Source organism: Notechis scutatus, chromosome 3 (assembly GCF_049901735.1).
Source record: "Notechis scutatus isolate UNSWTSFEM ecotype Mainland chromosome 3, rNotScu1.2, whole genome shotgun sequence".
Taxonomy (NCBI): domain Eukaryota; kingdom Metazoa; phylum Chordata; class Lepidosauria; order Squamata; family Elapidae; genus Notechis; species Notechis scutatus.
The window spans coordinates 115,991,682-116,005,529 of record NC_142011.1 but is presented as its reverse complement, the minus strand read 5'-3'; the positions used below and the strand labels follow the sequence as shown (position 1 = coordinate 116,005,529).

Genomic DNA, 13,848 nt, shown 5'->3' with positions numbered 1-13,848 from the left:
CCTCAATGGCAGCATAGATGAGATCATGAAACTTGCAGATAATTACACATCTTATACTGTTTATACTAAATATATGCTGTGTCATATAATACAGTTTAATTATTCCATTTTTAATGACTGTATGCTATTTAATTAACCCATATTTGGGTTGGTTTTTATATGTATGGTCAGGAATGTACCCAAGCACTGGATCTGTGCAGGAAGACTGGATAATTATTAGAAATTTGTCATAAATACAGAAGGAAAGTCTGTTTCTCCATTTTGAAATTCAGTCACTAGAGGTCGCTGTTTCCTAAGGAAACCCTGCAAGTGAAACTGAAAATGCAGAGCCCCTCCCTTAAAGGGACTGACATTCCTGCCAGCCAGATCCACAAGGGAAATATCCAACAACAGAGAAAGCTCAACAACCCAGGATTCAACCCATGAACGCATTGCCAGTATGTCTGAGGTAGATGGTCTCTGCTCCTGACATCTTTAAGGCAAGGTATTTACAGAAAAAGAGAAGAGCTTGCTGGTGTTGTGCCTGTGTCTGCAATGCTTACCTGGCCGAAGGGGCTGCTGCAGCTGTTTCTGCTCCACACTGCCTGGAAAATGGGGAGTGGCCAGCTCCATTATTCTGTGCTGGAGGAATCCCAGCACGGTTCCTTTGTGGGCCGCATTGCCCAGGATCTCGGGTTGGAGGTGAGTGAGCTGGTGCCTCGGATGTTCCGGATGCTGTCCAAAGGAGAGGAGGACTATTTTGAGGTAAACCTGCAGAATGGGATCTTGTTTGTAAATTCCCGGATAGACAGGGAGGAGCTGTGTGCCAAGAATGCAGACTGTATTATTCATCTGGAGGTGATTGTGGAGAAACCTCTGAGGTTCTTCCATGTGGAGGTTGAAATCAAAGACATTAATGACAATGCTCCCGTCTTCTCTGCCAGGGAACAGACCCTGAGCATGGCTGAACATATAACATCTGGTACCCGATTCCCGTTACAGAGAGCATCTGATGCAGATATTGGTACTAATGCTCTGCTAACTTACAAGCTGAGCCCAAACAACCATTTTAGTCTTGATTCAGGAAATAATGAAGATGATAGCAAATCTGTAGTTCTTGTACTGAAGGTGCCACTTGACAGAGAGGAGAATCCTGTGCATCATTTAGTATTGACAGCCACTGATGCAGGGGAACCAAAACTCACAGGAACTGTTCGGCTAGTCATCAATGTGCTGGATGTGAATGACAACCCTCCTGTCTTTAACCAATCTGTTTATAGGGTAAAGTTGCTAGAAAATACAGCTAGTGGGTCATTAGTTATTACTCTGAATGCTATTGACTTAGATGAAGGGATTAATAGGGAAATCTCTTATTTTTTTAGTAATAGCCTACCTCTAGACGTGACAAAGCTCTTTAGTATAAATTCTGACACTGGGGAAATCAGAGTAATTGGAAAATTGGACTATGAAGATATTAATTGCTATGAACTTCAAATTGTTGCAGAAGATAAAGGCAGTTCTCCATTATCAGGACATTGTGATGTTTTTGTTGATGTATTGGATGTGAATGATAATATTCCAGAAATATTTGTGAATTCTCTCTCTGTGCCATTGCCAGAGGATTCTACTCCAGGAACTGTGGTAGCCATCATCAGTGCTGCTGACAAGGATTCTGGAATCAATGGACAAGTAACCTGTGTCCTACAGCCCTCTGAGCTGCCTTTCAAAATAGAGTCTACCTTCAAGAACTATTACTCCTTGATTGTTGGAGCACTTTTGGACAGGGAGCAGGTGGCTGAATACAGGATGGTTGTGACAGTGGAAGATCAAGGTGTTCCACCACTGTCTTCCAGTCTCACCCTCTTAGTGCCTATCAGTGACATAAATGACAATGCTCCGGCTTTCCCACAGCCCTCCTACACAGTCTTTGTGAAGGAGAACAATCCCCCTGGTGCTCACATCTTCACAATATCTGCCTCGGACCCAGACATAGCTGAGAATGCCCTGATCACTTACTGGATAGATGAGAATCTCTGGCCATTGTCAAGCTACATCTCTGTACATTCGGAGAGTGGAAAGCTCTATGCTTTGCAGTCCTTGGACTATGAGGAGTTGAAACTGCTGGAGTTCCAGGTGAGAGCCAAGGATGCCGGAATGCCCTCCTTGTGTGGCAACACGACTGTTCAAGTCTTTGTGATGGATGAGAATGACAATGCACCTGTTGTGTCAGGATCATCAGAAGAGAACCTGATTCTCCTAACGGTCCCCGTGATGCCTGGGCATATTGTAGGCAAGATCCACGCTTTGGATGCAGATTCTGGATACAATGCGTGGCTAAGCTATGAACTGCTTGAAGAAAGCCATGGTCCTTGGACTGTAGGGCAGTATAGTGGTGAGGTGAGTACCAAATATCCTCTGGATGAGTCAGAAGGAAGCAAAATCCAGAGTGTGCTGGTTCTTGTAAAGGATCATGGGAAGCCTCAACTGTCAGCCACAGCCACCTTGAGTATGTCACTTATGACAAGTGGTCAGACAATCAAAAGGGATGTTAATCTTCAAAGGTCAAGTGAGAGCTTCATGCCCCTGGTGGACTCGATCAACATCTATCTGATCATTGCCATCTGCTCTGTTTCCAGCCTCTTCTTGCTGGCCACTCTCATCTACGTGGTCCTGCGATGCCACTGCAAGGCAAAGGAATCCATGGTTTATGGCCCTGGCATGGCCACCCTGGTGTGTGCCAGTGAAGTGGGCAGCTGGTCCTATTCCAATCGCCACAGCCACATCCTGGCAGGTGTGAGCACAGAGGCTGGTGCCAAGAGTGACCTTATGATTTTCAGTCCCAACATTCCTGTCTTTGCAGATAATGGGGAACTTATCAATGGGGTGGATGTGCCCCCAGATTCAGCTAAAGAGGTGAGTTTGTGGTTTTGGAGTTTTTGATAGTCATTCAAAATTGTATTTCTGTTGTATCCCTTTAGGATCAGTCCTGATATCTATCTTTCTACAGTACATTAAGAAAATATTCAGATCCTTTTCTCTTTTGTCAATTTTGTTATACTGCAGCCAGATTCTACAGTTGTTGAAATTCATTTTTCCCCCCTCATTAATCTATCGTCAGTACCTCAAAATGAATTTTAGAAATGACTGAAATAATTAAAAAGAAAAAAAACTGAAGTATCACATTGGCATAAGTATTCAGACCCTTCACTCAGTACTTTGTTGAAGCACCCTTGGCAGCAATTACAGCCTAGAGTCTTTCTGAGTATGATGCGACAAGCTTTGCACACCTGGATTGGGGGATTTTCTGCCATTCTTCCTTGCAAATCTTCACAAGCTCAGTCAGGTTGGATGGTGACAATCGGTGGACAGCTATTTTAAGGTCTCTCCAAGATGTTCAATAGGGTTGAAGTCTGGGCTCTGGCTGGGACACTCTAAGTGACTCCTGTGTTGTCATGGCTGTGTGCTTCGGATCATTAGGAAGTGAACCTTCAGCCCAGTCTGAAGTCCTGAGTCCTGTGCAACAGGTTTTCATTGAGGACATCCCTATACTTTGTTCCATTCCGCTTTTCCTCAACCCTGAGCAGTCTGCCAGTCCCTGTGGCTGAAAAACAGCCCACAGAATGATGCTGTCCCCACCATGCTTCACTGTTGGGATGGTATTGGGCAGGTGATGAGCGGTGCTTGGGTTCCTTCAGAAATAATGTTTAGAATTGAGGCCAAACAGTTCAATCTTGGTTTCATCAGACCAGAGTTCTTGTTCCTCACATTTTGAGGGTCCTTCAGGTGCTTTTTTGCAAACTCCAAGTGGGCTTTCATGTGTTGTGCACTAAGGAGAGACTTCTGTCTAGCCACTCTGCCCTAAAGCCCAGATTGGTGGAGGGCTGCAGTGATGGCTGTCCTTTTGGAAATCTGTTCCATCTCCACACAAGATCTTTGGAACTCAGTCACAGTAACCATCAGGTTCCTGGTCATCTCTCTTACTAAGGCTCTTTTGCCCGATTGCTCAGTTTGACCGGGCGATCAGCTCTCGGAAGAGTCCTGGTTGTGCTAAATTTCTTCCATTTGAGAATTATGGAGGCCACTGTGTTCTTAGGAACCTTCAGTGCAGCAGAAATTTTATTGTAGCCTACCCTAGATCTGTACCGTGCCATAATCCTTTGTCTGAGCCCTTTCAGCAGATTTTTTTTGATCTCATGGCTTTTGTTCTGCTACAGTGTGCATTATCAGCTGTGAGCCTTCTATAGAGAGATGTATGCCTTTCCAAATCATGTCCAATCAATTTACTGTAGGTCGACTCCAATCAAGGTGTAGGAACATGTCACAAATGATCAAGGGAAATGGGAGGCACCAGAGCTAAATTTCATGTTGTGCTGCCCAACTCACACTCATACATCAGTGTGGTTTATGGAGGGTTCTATTTTTCTTCCCACAGCACTTCTCTTCACCCGGCTTTATAAGTTTCCCAACCAAAGCCATCCACGAGCAAGCCTAGATTAATTCCCCAGGCAATGGCTAATTAGTGCATAACACAAACAGCAAGCTGCTCAAACAGTGTGTCCAATAAACAAAAATAAAGCCCCCCCAGCAGGGGTGCGATTCTTCTGGTTCTGTCCGGTTCTATAGAACCCCTTGTTCACTTTCTAAGCAGTTTGGAGAATCAGTAGTTAGAAGCAATCTCCGTTTTTCCACCCTTATTACATTCTTGGCAGACAGCCTAGACTTCCTGTCTCTAGAGCTTGTGAGGCTTGGCTTTCTTACAGGGGAAGGGTTGTTTTAAGATTTTTACACTACTGTTGGGAGGAAATACTTCCCTGGACAATCAGCACTTTGAAGAAATAATTGAATAATGAAGCAAAGCTTTTAGTGACAGGGAACCAAGATGAGTGAGATTCAGCAAGACTTCTTGGCTAGCTAGAAGGATTGACATTCAAATGTGAGTTTACATACCCTTTCTGAGTTTTGGTCTAAAACTGGTTTTTGGTGAAACTTAATTCTGTGCTTGGTGAGGTTTAATCTTGTGTTTATTGATGGGATAATTTTTCCTATTCAGCTTCAACGAGCAACAGCTACTGTTGTGATTTAATTATTTGTATTGTGTTTGAATTTTTTCTTGCCTCATGGTTTCTTTTTTATTTGGAGAGGGGGTCTTCCTTCACTGCTTTAATACTATCTGGCACTGTCCTTTTGGGGTATACTTCCAGGAGGCAGGATGAAAGCTTGGCACTTATTTTTTTTCCTGCCTTTCTGGGGGGCATGTGACCTTTCCTTAAATCTGGGTGATTTCCTTCCGATATCTTGTGAGGTGAGTGAGACCAGCTGGTATTTTTAAGTGGTGCAAATGGATCTAAGGATTGCTTTTCCTGGGTGTGCTTTTTCTGGAGAACTTAAATGACCTCTCTGCTAAAGGGTTTCACTTTATGAGCAAGAGTTGGCTGCTTGATAGTTATCACTGCATTTTAACTATTTTAATTCCTCAAGGTGCTCTGGCACTCTGCCTGATTTGTAACTCCAGCTTAAAGGTATTTTTAATCTAATGATTGGTATTTAGGGCAGCTTTTTGCAAGCAAAGAAACTTTTTGTATTTTTGTACAGGTAATCCTTGACTTACAACAGTTAATTTAGTGACCATTCAAAGTTACAATGGCACTTAAAAAGTGATCTATGACCATTTTTCATACTTATGACTGTTGCAGCATCCCCACTGTCAGAGTGAGAGGCCAGGCGAGGAGAAGTGCCCCTTGACATGAGTGATGTCAAGTTGGCCACGCCCACCCAGTCACATGACCACCAAGCCACACCCACCAACTAAGCCACGCCCACAGAACCGGTTGTTAAAAAAACTGAATCCCACCCCTGCCCCCCAGGCAAAACTTAAAATACATCCACGTTAATTCATGGGTTATAGTAAACTGTCTATCTGAGAGTCTATTGGTCTGTCAATCTATCTATCTATCTATCATCCATCCATCCATCTCTAGGATCTATTTATCTCTCTCATTTTACATTTACAATAACAGTCAGTAATACCTAAACATGTGAGGTCATAATGCATTTGCTAAATCAGGATACTGAGTTGCAAATCTATAATATTTTTTGTAAGGAAATATTTTTGGAATGATAATGGTATTCAAAGATATGCTCCAAAATCGTATTTAATAGTCTGTATGATAGAAATAAATTTGATTCTTCTATTTGTCTAATATTAATTTTATCTGGATTCTAGCAATGTTTGTCGGATGTGGCAACTTTCAGATATTTGGACTTCAAGTCCCAGAATTCTCAGCAACAGGAATTTTTGGAGTTGAAGCCCCTACCCTTTTGAGCTGCAAAGGCTGGGAACTGAAATACTAATCTGTACCTCATAAAGCAGTCAACCAATACATTCTAGAAATCCATTGAGTTTTTCAGGACAATTTTTATCAGGCTAATCTTTTTTAAATAAATAAATATCCCCCAGTAAATTGATGGGAATAGGTAAATAAGGTTTTCTTGGGAACAGTATAGATATGCTGTGCCATTTGGCCTTTGGTTAAATTTTCTTAGTCTCCAATTTAGCCCATAATAACCGAGATGTCCTCAATCCAAATACTCAAAATATCAAGATGTAACAATTGGAGAACCCATAGGCTTCCAATAGAACATGCATAAAATCTTGAGAGATACAGTTCCAAGACTATCTCCTGATCATCATCACCTTCTAACGACCCCATAATCCCTTGAGGGGTGGAGATTGGGCAACTGAACAGAGCTGAGTGTTTACTGGCCAGATGTCCTTCCTGTCACCAATGTGGAGTTATATTAAGCAGATATATTCTCTATGTGCCCAGAGAGAGAAATATCTGCCTCTACCTAGGATTGAACTCCCAGCTTCTTGCTTGTGAGGTGAGAGCTCCACCTCTAGGCCACTGCACCAATCCAAGAGTTTCTCCTGATGACTGAAGAAAATAAAAAAAATATATTCTCAAAAAGGTGGATTGAATCATTTCTTAAATAGACGAATCCTTATACACAATGAATTGAAGAGGCTTAAGATCTTGGCTTTCACCAGTTAATTGCTGCAGACATGTAAGTATTGCCTTCATGGTTTGCAAATCTAATTAATTTGTTGTGCCTTTTGTCAAAGTTCATTTATTTGATGGCTACAGAAAGCCAATGTTTGGAAGTAAATCCCAGCATTTGCTCAATCGATCTATTGTTAATATTTCAGTTATGGAAAAAAATTACAATGCTTTTTGGTGAAAGTTGGGGCTTCTATTTTAGAAAACTAATATTTATATTTTCCTGAATAAATGTATTGAGACTTCTAGGCATCTGTGAAGGCCAATTTGGGATGCAGAAAAGATAGCAGCATCCTCTGCATAGAATAGAGCCAAAATAGGCTGGTGGATGAGGATAGAAGATGGAAGAGTTAGAAAGAGGCAGGAATATATCACTGGTAACACAATAGAGAAGCAGAAATATATTGCAGCTTAACTTCTTCAAAGATAAAGTGAGCAGACTGTTGCTTATTGCTCCTGCATCTGATTTGCATAAAGGTATTAGCATTTGCATAAAGGTAACAGCATTTTCAGCCTCAACACCCTGATCAAGGACCTAACTAGGAGAAAACCACACTGCCACCAGCAAGGCAAGCTAACTGTAAGGGAACAAACCTCACATTCACGAGCACTGGTGATATTACCTAATTAGGTAATTAAGTAATAAAAGGTTGCAAGCAAACAACCACCTCAAAAAGCAGCAAGGACTGCATAGTTTATCCCTGAGCTATACATATTGTCTCTTCTGTTGGAAGACAGTAGTCAACAGATGAAGCAAGTAACCTCCTTGACACCCACTCTTGAAAACTGATCAAAAAGCCACTTTCTGGTTGCAGAAGGCAGGATAAAAGAGTTTTTGCCAATCTGGGCTACTTTAAGATGCATAGGTTTCAATTCTAGAATTCTCTAGCCATGGCATAAAGGAGGGCCTCTTGGAAGGCTTGAATGTTCTTTAGCGAGACTATAAGTCAGAGTTACCTCTCAGATAAAAGTTCAGCTGTGATTTGGTGAGGCTGACTATCTGCCTTCAGAATAAGATTAAATGACAATCTTTCTCATATTAACATACAATCAAAGGTAGTTGCCTCTGCTGGCTGGAAATAAGCTCGCTCTCTATATCCCCTGGAGTCCAGCCTTTCAATATCTAGAGCCCAAATGTCACATCCAGGTAGAATAATCTCCAGCCTTCAAGGTTAATGCTTTAGTTTTTGAAGCATTGCAGAATAAAATGAGTGGTCTAATAATATAAAAAGAAAGTGAGATGTTCAAATGTGGAAGAACGGACTAATCATCAAATTCCCTTTTAAAATGAGACTTACTGGATGCTATTATTTCTGAGTTTATTGCACTGGGCTTTCCATTTGGACAGTGAGTGTATTTGTGGGACAGTCAGCAAGATAAGGAGGTTTACTTATTCTACAAAGCACCTGAATATAGGATGAGAAGCACTGGATTGAAGGTCATCAGGGGGGAAGTCAATCTGGAACTAAGGAGCAATTTCCTGAAAGTAATAACAATTAATCAGTGGAACAGTTTGCCCCCCAGATTGTTGGGTGCTCTATCACTGGAGGTTTGCAAGAAAAGATCGGATGGCCATTTGTACAGGATGCAATAACATATCCTGCCTTTGGCAGGGGGTTGACCTAGAAGACCTCCAAGGTCCCTTCCAGCCATATGAGTCATGGTTTTCTATGTCTTCTATAGTCATAGGTACTATGGTTGTTAGAAATTTCTGTGAGGTGTGAATATACCCATTGAGTAGAGCCCAATCGGGGCCCAATTTTTAAGTCAAAGACCAACACTAAAGAGTCACAATGAATGAATGAATGAATGAATGAATGAATGAATGAATGAATGAATGATTGATTGATTGATTGGATGGAGATCAGGTACAGAGTTTGGAGGAAATAAGAATGTCTACTTTTCTGGTTTCATGTTGCAGTGAAAAAAAAATATACAGAAGTTATCCAGTTCCAAGAGTTCTAAATCAAACTTGTACAGATAAAGTTGGGCTCAATCTATTTAGCTTGCCAGTGTGCTATGTTCCAAGATAGCAACTGTACGACAATGTAAAATGTAAAGGTTATAATTGGAATTAGCCACATTATTGATCTGGAGGCATCTGATACAGCTACTGGTAACACCGAACTGGCTAATTGACAAATTACTTAAATGTGAGCTTGGTGGCCTGCCTATTTAAGTAACTCTGTAGTTGGCTTGAAACTTTTAATTTAAACAAGTTGTTGAACAGCAACTCATCAGACTGGAAGCAAATAGGAAAGGTTAAGCTCCCATGTCCACTACTTAGCAGGAAAATAAGATCACTTCTGATTTTACATAGTTTAAGCTAGTTCTCCATTTTAAAAATTCATTTAGTATACATGAAGATGAAAAAAATACAGAATCCACTGCTCCAAGGCTATAAATTTGAGTATTATCAATTAAGTTGCTTAATGTTCATTTCTGTTGAAGTTATTATGTCAGTATCATTATGGGAAGCAAAAGGGGAATAGATTTCTATGATTATTCAATTCCTCATAATTTAAAAAAATATTCCTAATGAAAGACTCATTGAGACATCAAACTAAATATTTTGGAAATCCATATGCTTTTCATTTATCTGAATTATTTAAGAACTCCATACTCTAGGCAAGAAACAAAAAAATATAAAGGTTATCCAGTTCCAAGAGTTCTAAATAGTACAGCAACTCATCAGACTGGAAGCAAATATGAAAGATTAGACTGCCATGACCACTACTTGGCAGGAAAATAAGAGCACTCCTGATTTTACATAGTTTAAACGAGTCTCCATTTTTTTTTATTCCTTTAGTATAATATGAAGAGGGAAAAAATACAGAATCCACTGCTCCAAGATTCTAAATTTTGAGTATTTCTCCACTGTAAAAGAATAATATTTTTCAATATATCCCACACTTTGTAAATCTATAATTCTTTGTACATATAGAAATATCAAAAGATGGTATAATTGAAAATCTGATATTGAAACCATATTAAAGATAAAGGTAAAGGTTTCCCCTGTCCAGTGCACTCTAGAGGCGGTGCTCATTTCTATTTGTTAGTTGTGGGAGCCAACATTGTCCAAAGAAATTTCCGTGGTCATGTGGCTAGCACTACTTTACCACACAAAGGCGCATAAACCACTGTTAACTTCCCATGAAGTGGTACCTATTAATCTACTTGCATTTCCATTCTTTCAAAGGACTAAGTGGGCAGGAACTGGGGCAAGTAATGGGAGCTCACCCCATCACACATAGCTGGTTTTGAACATCAGCTATCACTCAGCATCTTTAACCACTGAGCCAAATCTATATTACTATTATCTATATACCCCCCCCCCAAATCTATATTGCTCTTTCTCAAAGCTACATAAAATAAAATATGGATTTAAATCAAAATGCAAAATAGTGTGGCAAGGGTTGGATTTATTTCCAACTTGGAAATAAAAAGGAATTTCCTGACAGTGAGAACTAAGTTAAGCAGTGCAACAGTTTTCCTCCTGGAGCTGATGATGCTTGGAGGTATACAAAAAAAGATTTGACATCCCTGAATAATTTCAGAGTTCCATACAACGGACAAGAAACAGAAAGTAACAAGGACAGTATTTCATATTTATTTCTATATTTTAGGTACCTCTGCACTTCTGATGTTTTATTATTCCTCATGTTGTTCAAAGTGAGTTCAAATGTTTTGAAGCCAATTCAGTATTCCCTCAAGGGCATCATATTCATGTCTTTGAACAATGGATGAGATAAAAGTTGCAGATAATTACATATCTTATTCTGTCCATAGTAAATATATGCTATGACATACAATACAATTTAATTACTCCTTTTTAATGACTGTGTGCTATTTAATTAACCTATATTTGGGTTGATTTTTATATGCATGGTCAAGAATGTGTCCAAGCACTGCCTGGATCTTTGCAGGAAGACTGGATAATTATTAGAAATTTGTCATGTATACAGAAAGAAAGTCTGTTTCTCCATTTTGACTTTTGGTCACAAGAGGTCGCTGTTTCCTAAGGAAACCCTATAAGTGAAACTGAAAATGCAGAGCCCCTCCCTTAAAGGGACCGACATTCCTGACAGCCAGATCCACAAGGGAAATATCAAAAAAACAGAGAAAGCTAATCAAGCCAGGATTCAACCTATGCAAGCATTGCCAGTATGTCTGGGGTAGATGGGATCTGCTCCTGATACCTTTAAGTCGAGATATTTAGAAAAAAAGAGAAGAGCTTGTTGGTGTTGTGCCTGTGTCTGCAATGCTTATCTGGCCGAAGGGGCTGCTGCAGCTGCTTCTGCTCCACACTGCCTGGAAAATGGGGAGTGGCCAGCTCCATTATTCTGTGCTGGAGGAATCCCAGCATGGCACCTTTGTGGGCCGCATCGCCCAGGATCTGGGGTTGGAGGTGAGCGAGCTGGTGCCTCGGATGTTTCGGATGCTGTCCAAAGGAGAGAAGGACTATTTTGAGGTAAACCTGCAGAATGGGATCTTGTTTGTAAATTCCCGGATAGACAGGGAGGAGCTGTGTGCCAAGAATACAGACTGTATTGTTCATGTGGAAGTGATTGTGGAGAAACCTCTGAGGTTCTTCCATGTAGAGGTTGAAATCAAAGACATTAATGACAATGCTCCCGTCTTCTCTGCCAGGGAACAGATCCTGAGCATAGCAGAATTTATAACAGCATCTGGTACCCGATTCCTCTTAGAAGGAGCCTCTGATGCAGATATTGGTAGTAATTCTTTGTTAACTTACAAACTCAGCCCAAATAAACATTTTGGTCTAGATTCAGGAAATGATGAAGATGTGAGTAAATCTGCAGTTCTTGTACTGAAGGTGCCACTTGACAGAGAGGAGAATCCTGTGCATCATTTAGTATTGACAGCCACTGATGGGGGTGAACCAAAACTCACAGGAACTGTTCAGCTAGTCATCAATGTGCTGGATGTGAATGACAACCCTCCTGTGTTTAACCAATCTGTTTATATGGTAAAGTTGCTAGAAAATACAGCTAGCTGGTCATTAGTCCTTACTCTAAATGCTACAGACTTAGATGAAGGGATTAATAGGGAAATCACTTATTATTTTCATGATAGTGCCCCTCCACATGTCACAAAGTTGTTTACGATAAATTCTGATACTGGGGAAATCAGAGTGATTGGAAAATTGGATTACGAAAAAAGTAAGTTCTATGAACTTCCAATTGTAGTAGAAGATAAAGGCAGTTCTCAATTATCAGGGCACTGTAAAGTTCTCATTGAAGTGTTGGACATGAATGATAATATTCCAGAATTATCTGTGAATTCTCTCTCTGTGCCATTGCCAGAGGATTCCCCTCCAGGGACTGTGGTAGCCATCATGAGGGCTTCTGACAGGGATTCTGACAACAATGGACAGATGAACTGTTTCCTCTGGCCCATTGGAGTACCCTTCAAACTCGAGTCCACATTCAAGAACTACTACTCCCTCATTGTTGGTGCAATCCTAGATCGAGAGAAGGTGGCTGAATACAGGATGGTTGTGACAGTGAAAGATCAAGGCATCCCACCACTGTCTTCCAGTCTCACCCTCTTAGTGCCTATCAGTGACATAAATGACAATGCTCCGGCTTTCCCACAGCCCTCCTACACAGTCTTTGTGAAGGAGAACAATCCCCCTGGTGCTCACATCTTCACAATGTCTGCCTCGGACCCAGATGTAGCTGAGAATGCCCTGATCACCTACTGGATAGATGAGAATCTCTGGCCATTGTCAAGCTACATCTCTGTACATTCGGAGAGTGGAAAGCTCTATGCTTTGCAGTCCTTGGACTATGAGGAGTTGAAACTGCTGGAGTTCCAGGTGAGAGCCAAGGATGCCGGAATGCCCTCCTTATGTGGCAACGCGACTGTTCAAGTCTTTGTGATAGATGAGAATGACAATGCACCTGTTGTGTCAGGATCATCAGAAGAGAACCTGATTCTCCTAACGGTCCCCATGATGCCTGGGCATATTGTAGGCAAGATCCACGCTTTGGATGCAGATTCTGGATACAATGCGTGGCTAAGCTATGAACTGCTTGAAGAAAGCCATGGTCCTTGGACTGTAGGGCAGTATAGTGGTGAGGTGAGTACCAAATATCCTCTGGATGAGTCAGAAGGAAGCAAAATCCAGAGTGTGCTGGTTCTTGTAAAGGATCATGGGAAGCCTCAACTGTCAGCCACAGCCACCTTGAGTATGTCACTTATGACAAGTGGTCAGACAATCAAAACGGATGTTAATCTTCATAGGTCAAGTGAGAGCTTCATGCCCTTGGTGGACTCGATCAACATCTATCTGATCATTGCCATCTGCTCCGTTTCCAGCCTCTTCTTGCTGGCCACTCTCATCTACGTGGTCCTGCGATGCCACTGCAAGGCAAAGGAATCCATGGTTTATGGCCCTGGCATGGCCACCCTGGTGTGTGCCAGTGAAGTGGGCAGCTGGTCCTATTCCAACCGCCACAGCCACATCCTGGCAGGTGTGAGCACAGAGGCTGGTGCCAAGAGTGACCTTATGATTTTCAGTCCCAACATTCCTGTCTTTGCAGATAATGGGGAACTTATCAATGGGGTGGATGTGCCCCCAGATTCTGCTAAAGAGGTGAGTGCAGCTCTTGGAGTCCTTGTCATCCGCTCAGCATCTTATTTCTATGCTTATAATTTTGGATTAGTCTTGGGATAATATTCTTTTTGAATTGTTAGATTTAGACACCGATGGAAAATAAATTGAATTACAAATCACGGATACTTTTTTTATATGAAATATTTTTCCAATTTGAGAAGCTATAGA

At 41.3% G+C, this 13,848-nt stretch overlaps 2 protein-coding genes across 2 annotated transcripts in view; both read left to right on the top strand.

Moving 5' to 3' along the window:
* LOC113426383 (protocadherin alpha-5-like) overlaps window positions 1-13,848 on the top strand; it is a 239,202-nt gene that overhangs the window by 20,291 nt on the left and 205,063 nt on the right. The gene's annotated exons all lie outside the window — the stretch shown is intronic.
* On the top strand, window positions 240-13,766 carry LOC148131372 (uncharacterized). The gene is made up of 4 exons (XM_087959001.1): window positions 240-2,911; window positions 3,564-3,646; window positions 11,257-13,659; window positions 13,761-13,766. Exons 1-4 carry the CDS (start codon window positions 535-537, stop codon window positions 13,764-13,766), a joined length of 4,869 nt encoding a protein of 1,622 aa, XP_087815127.1. The 5' UTR covers window positions 240-534.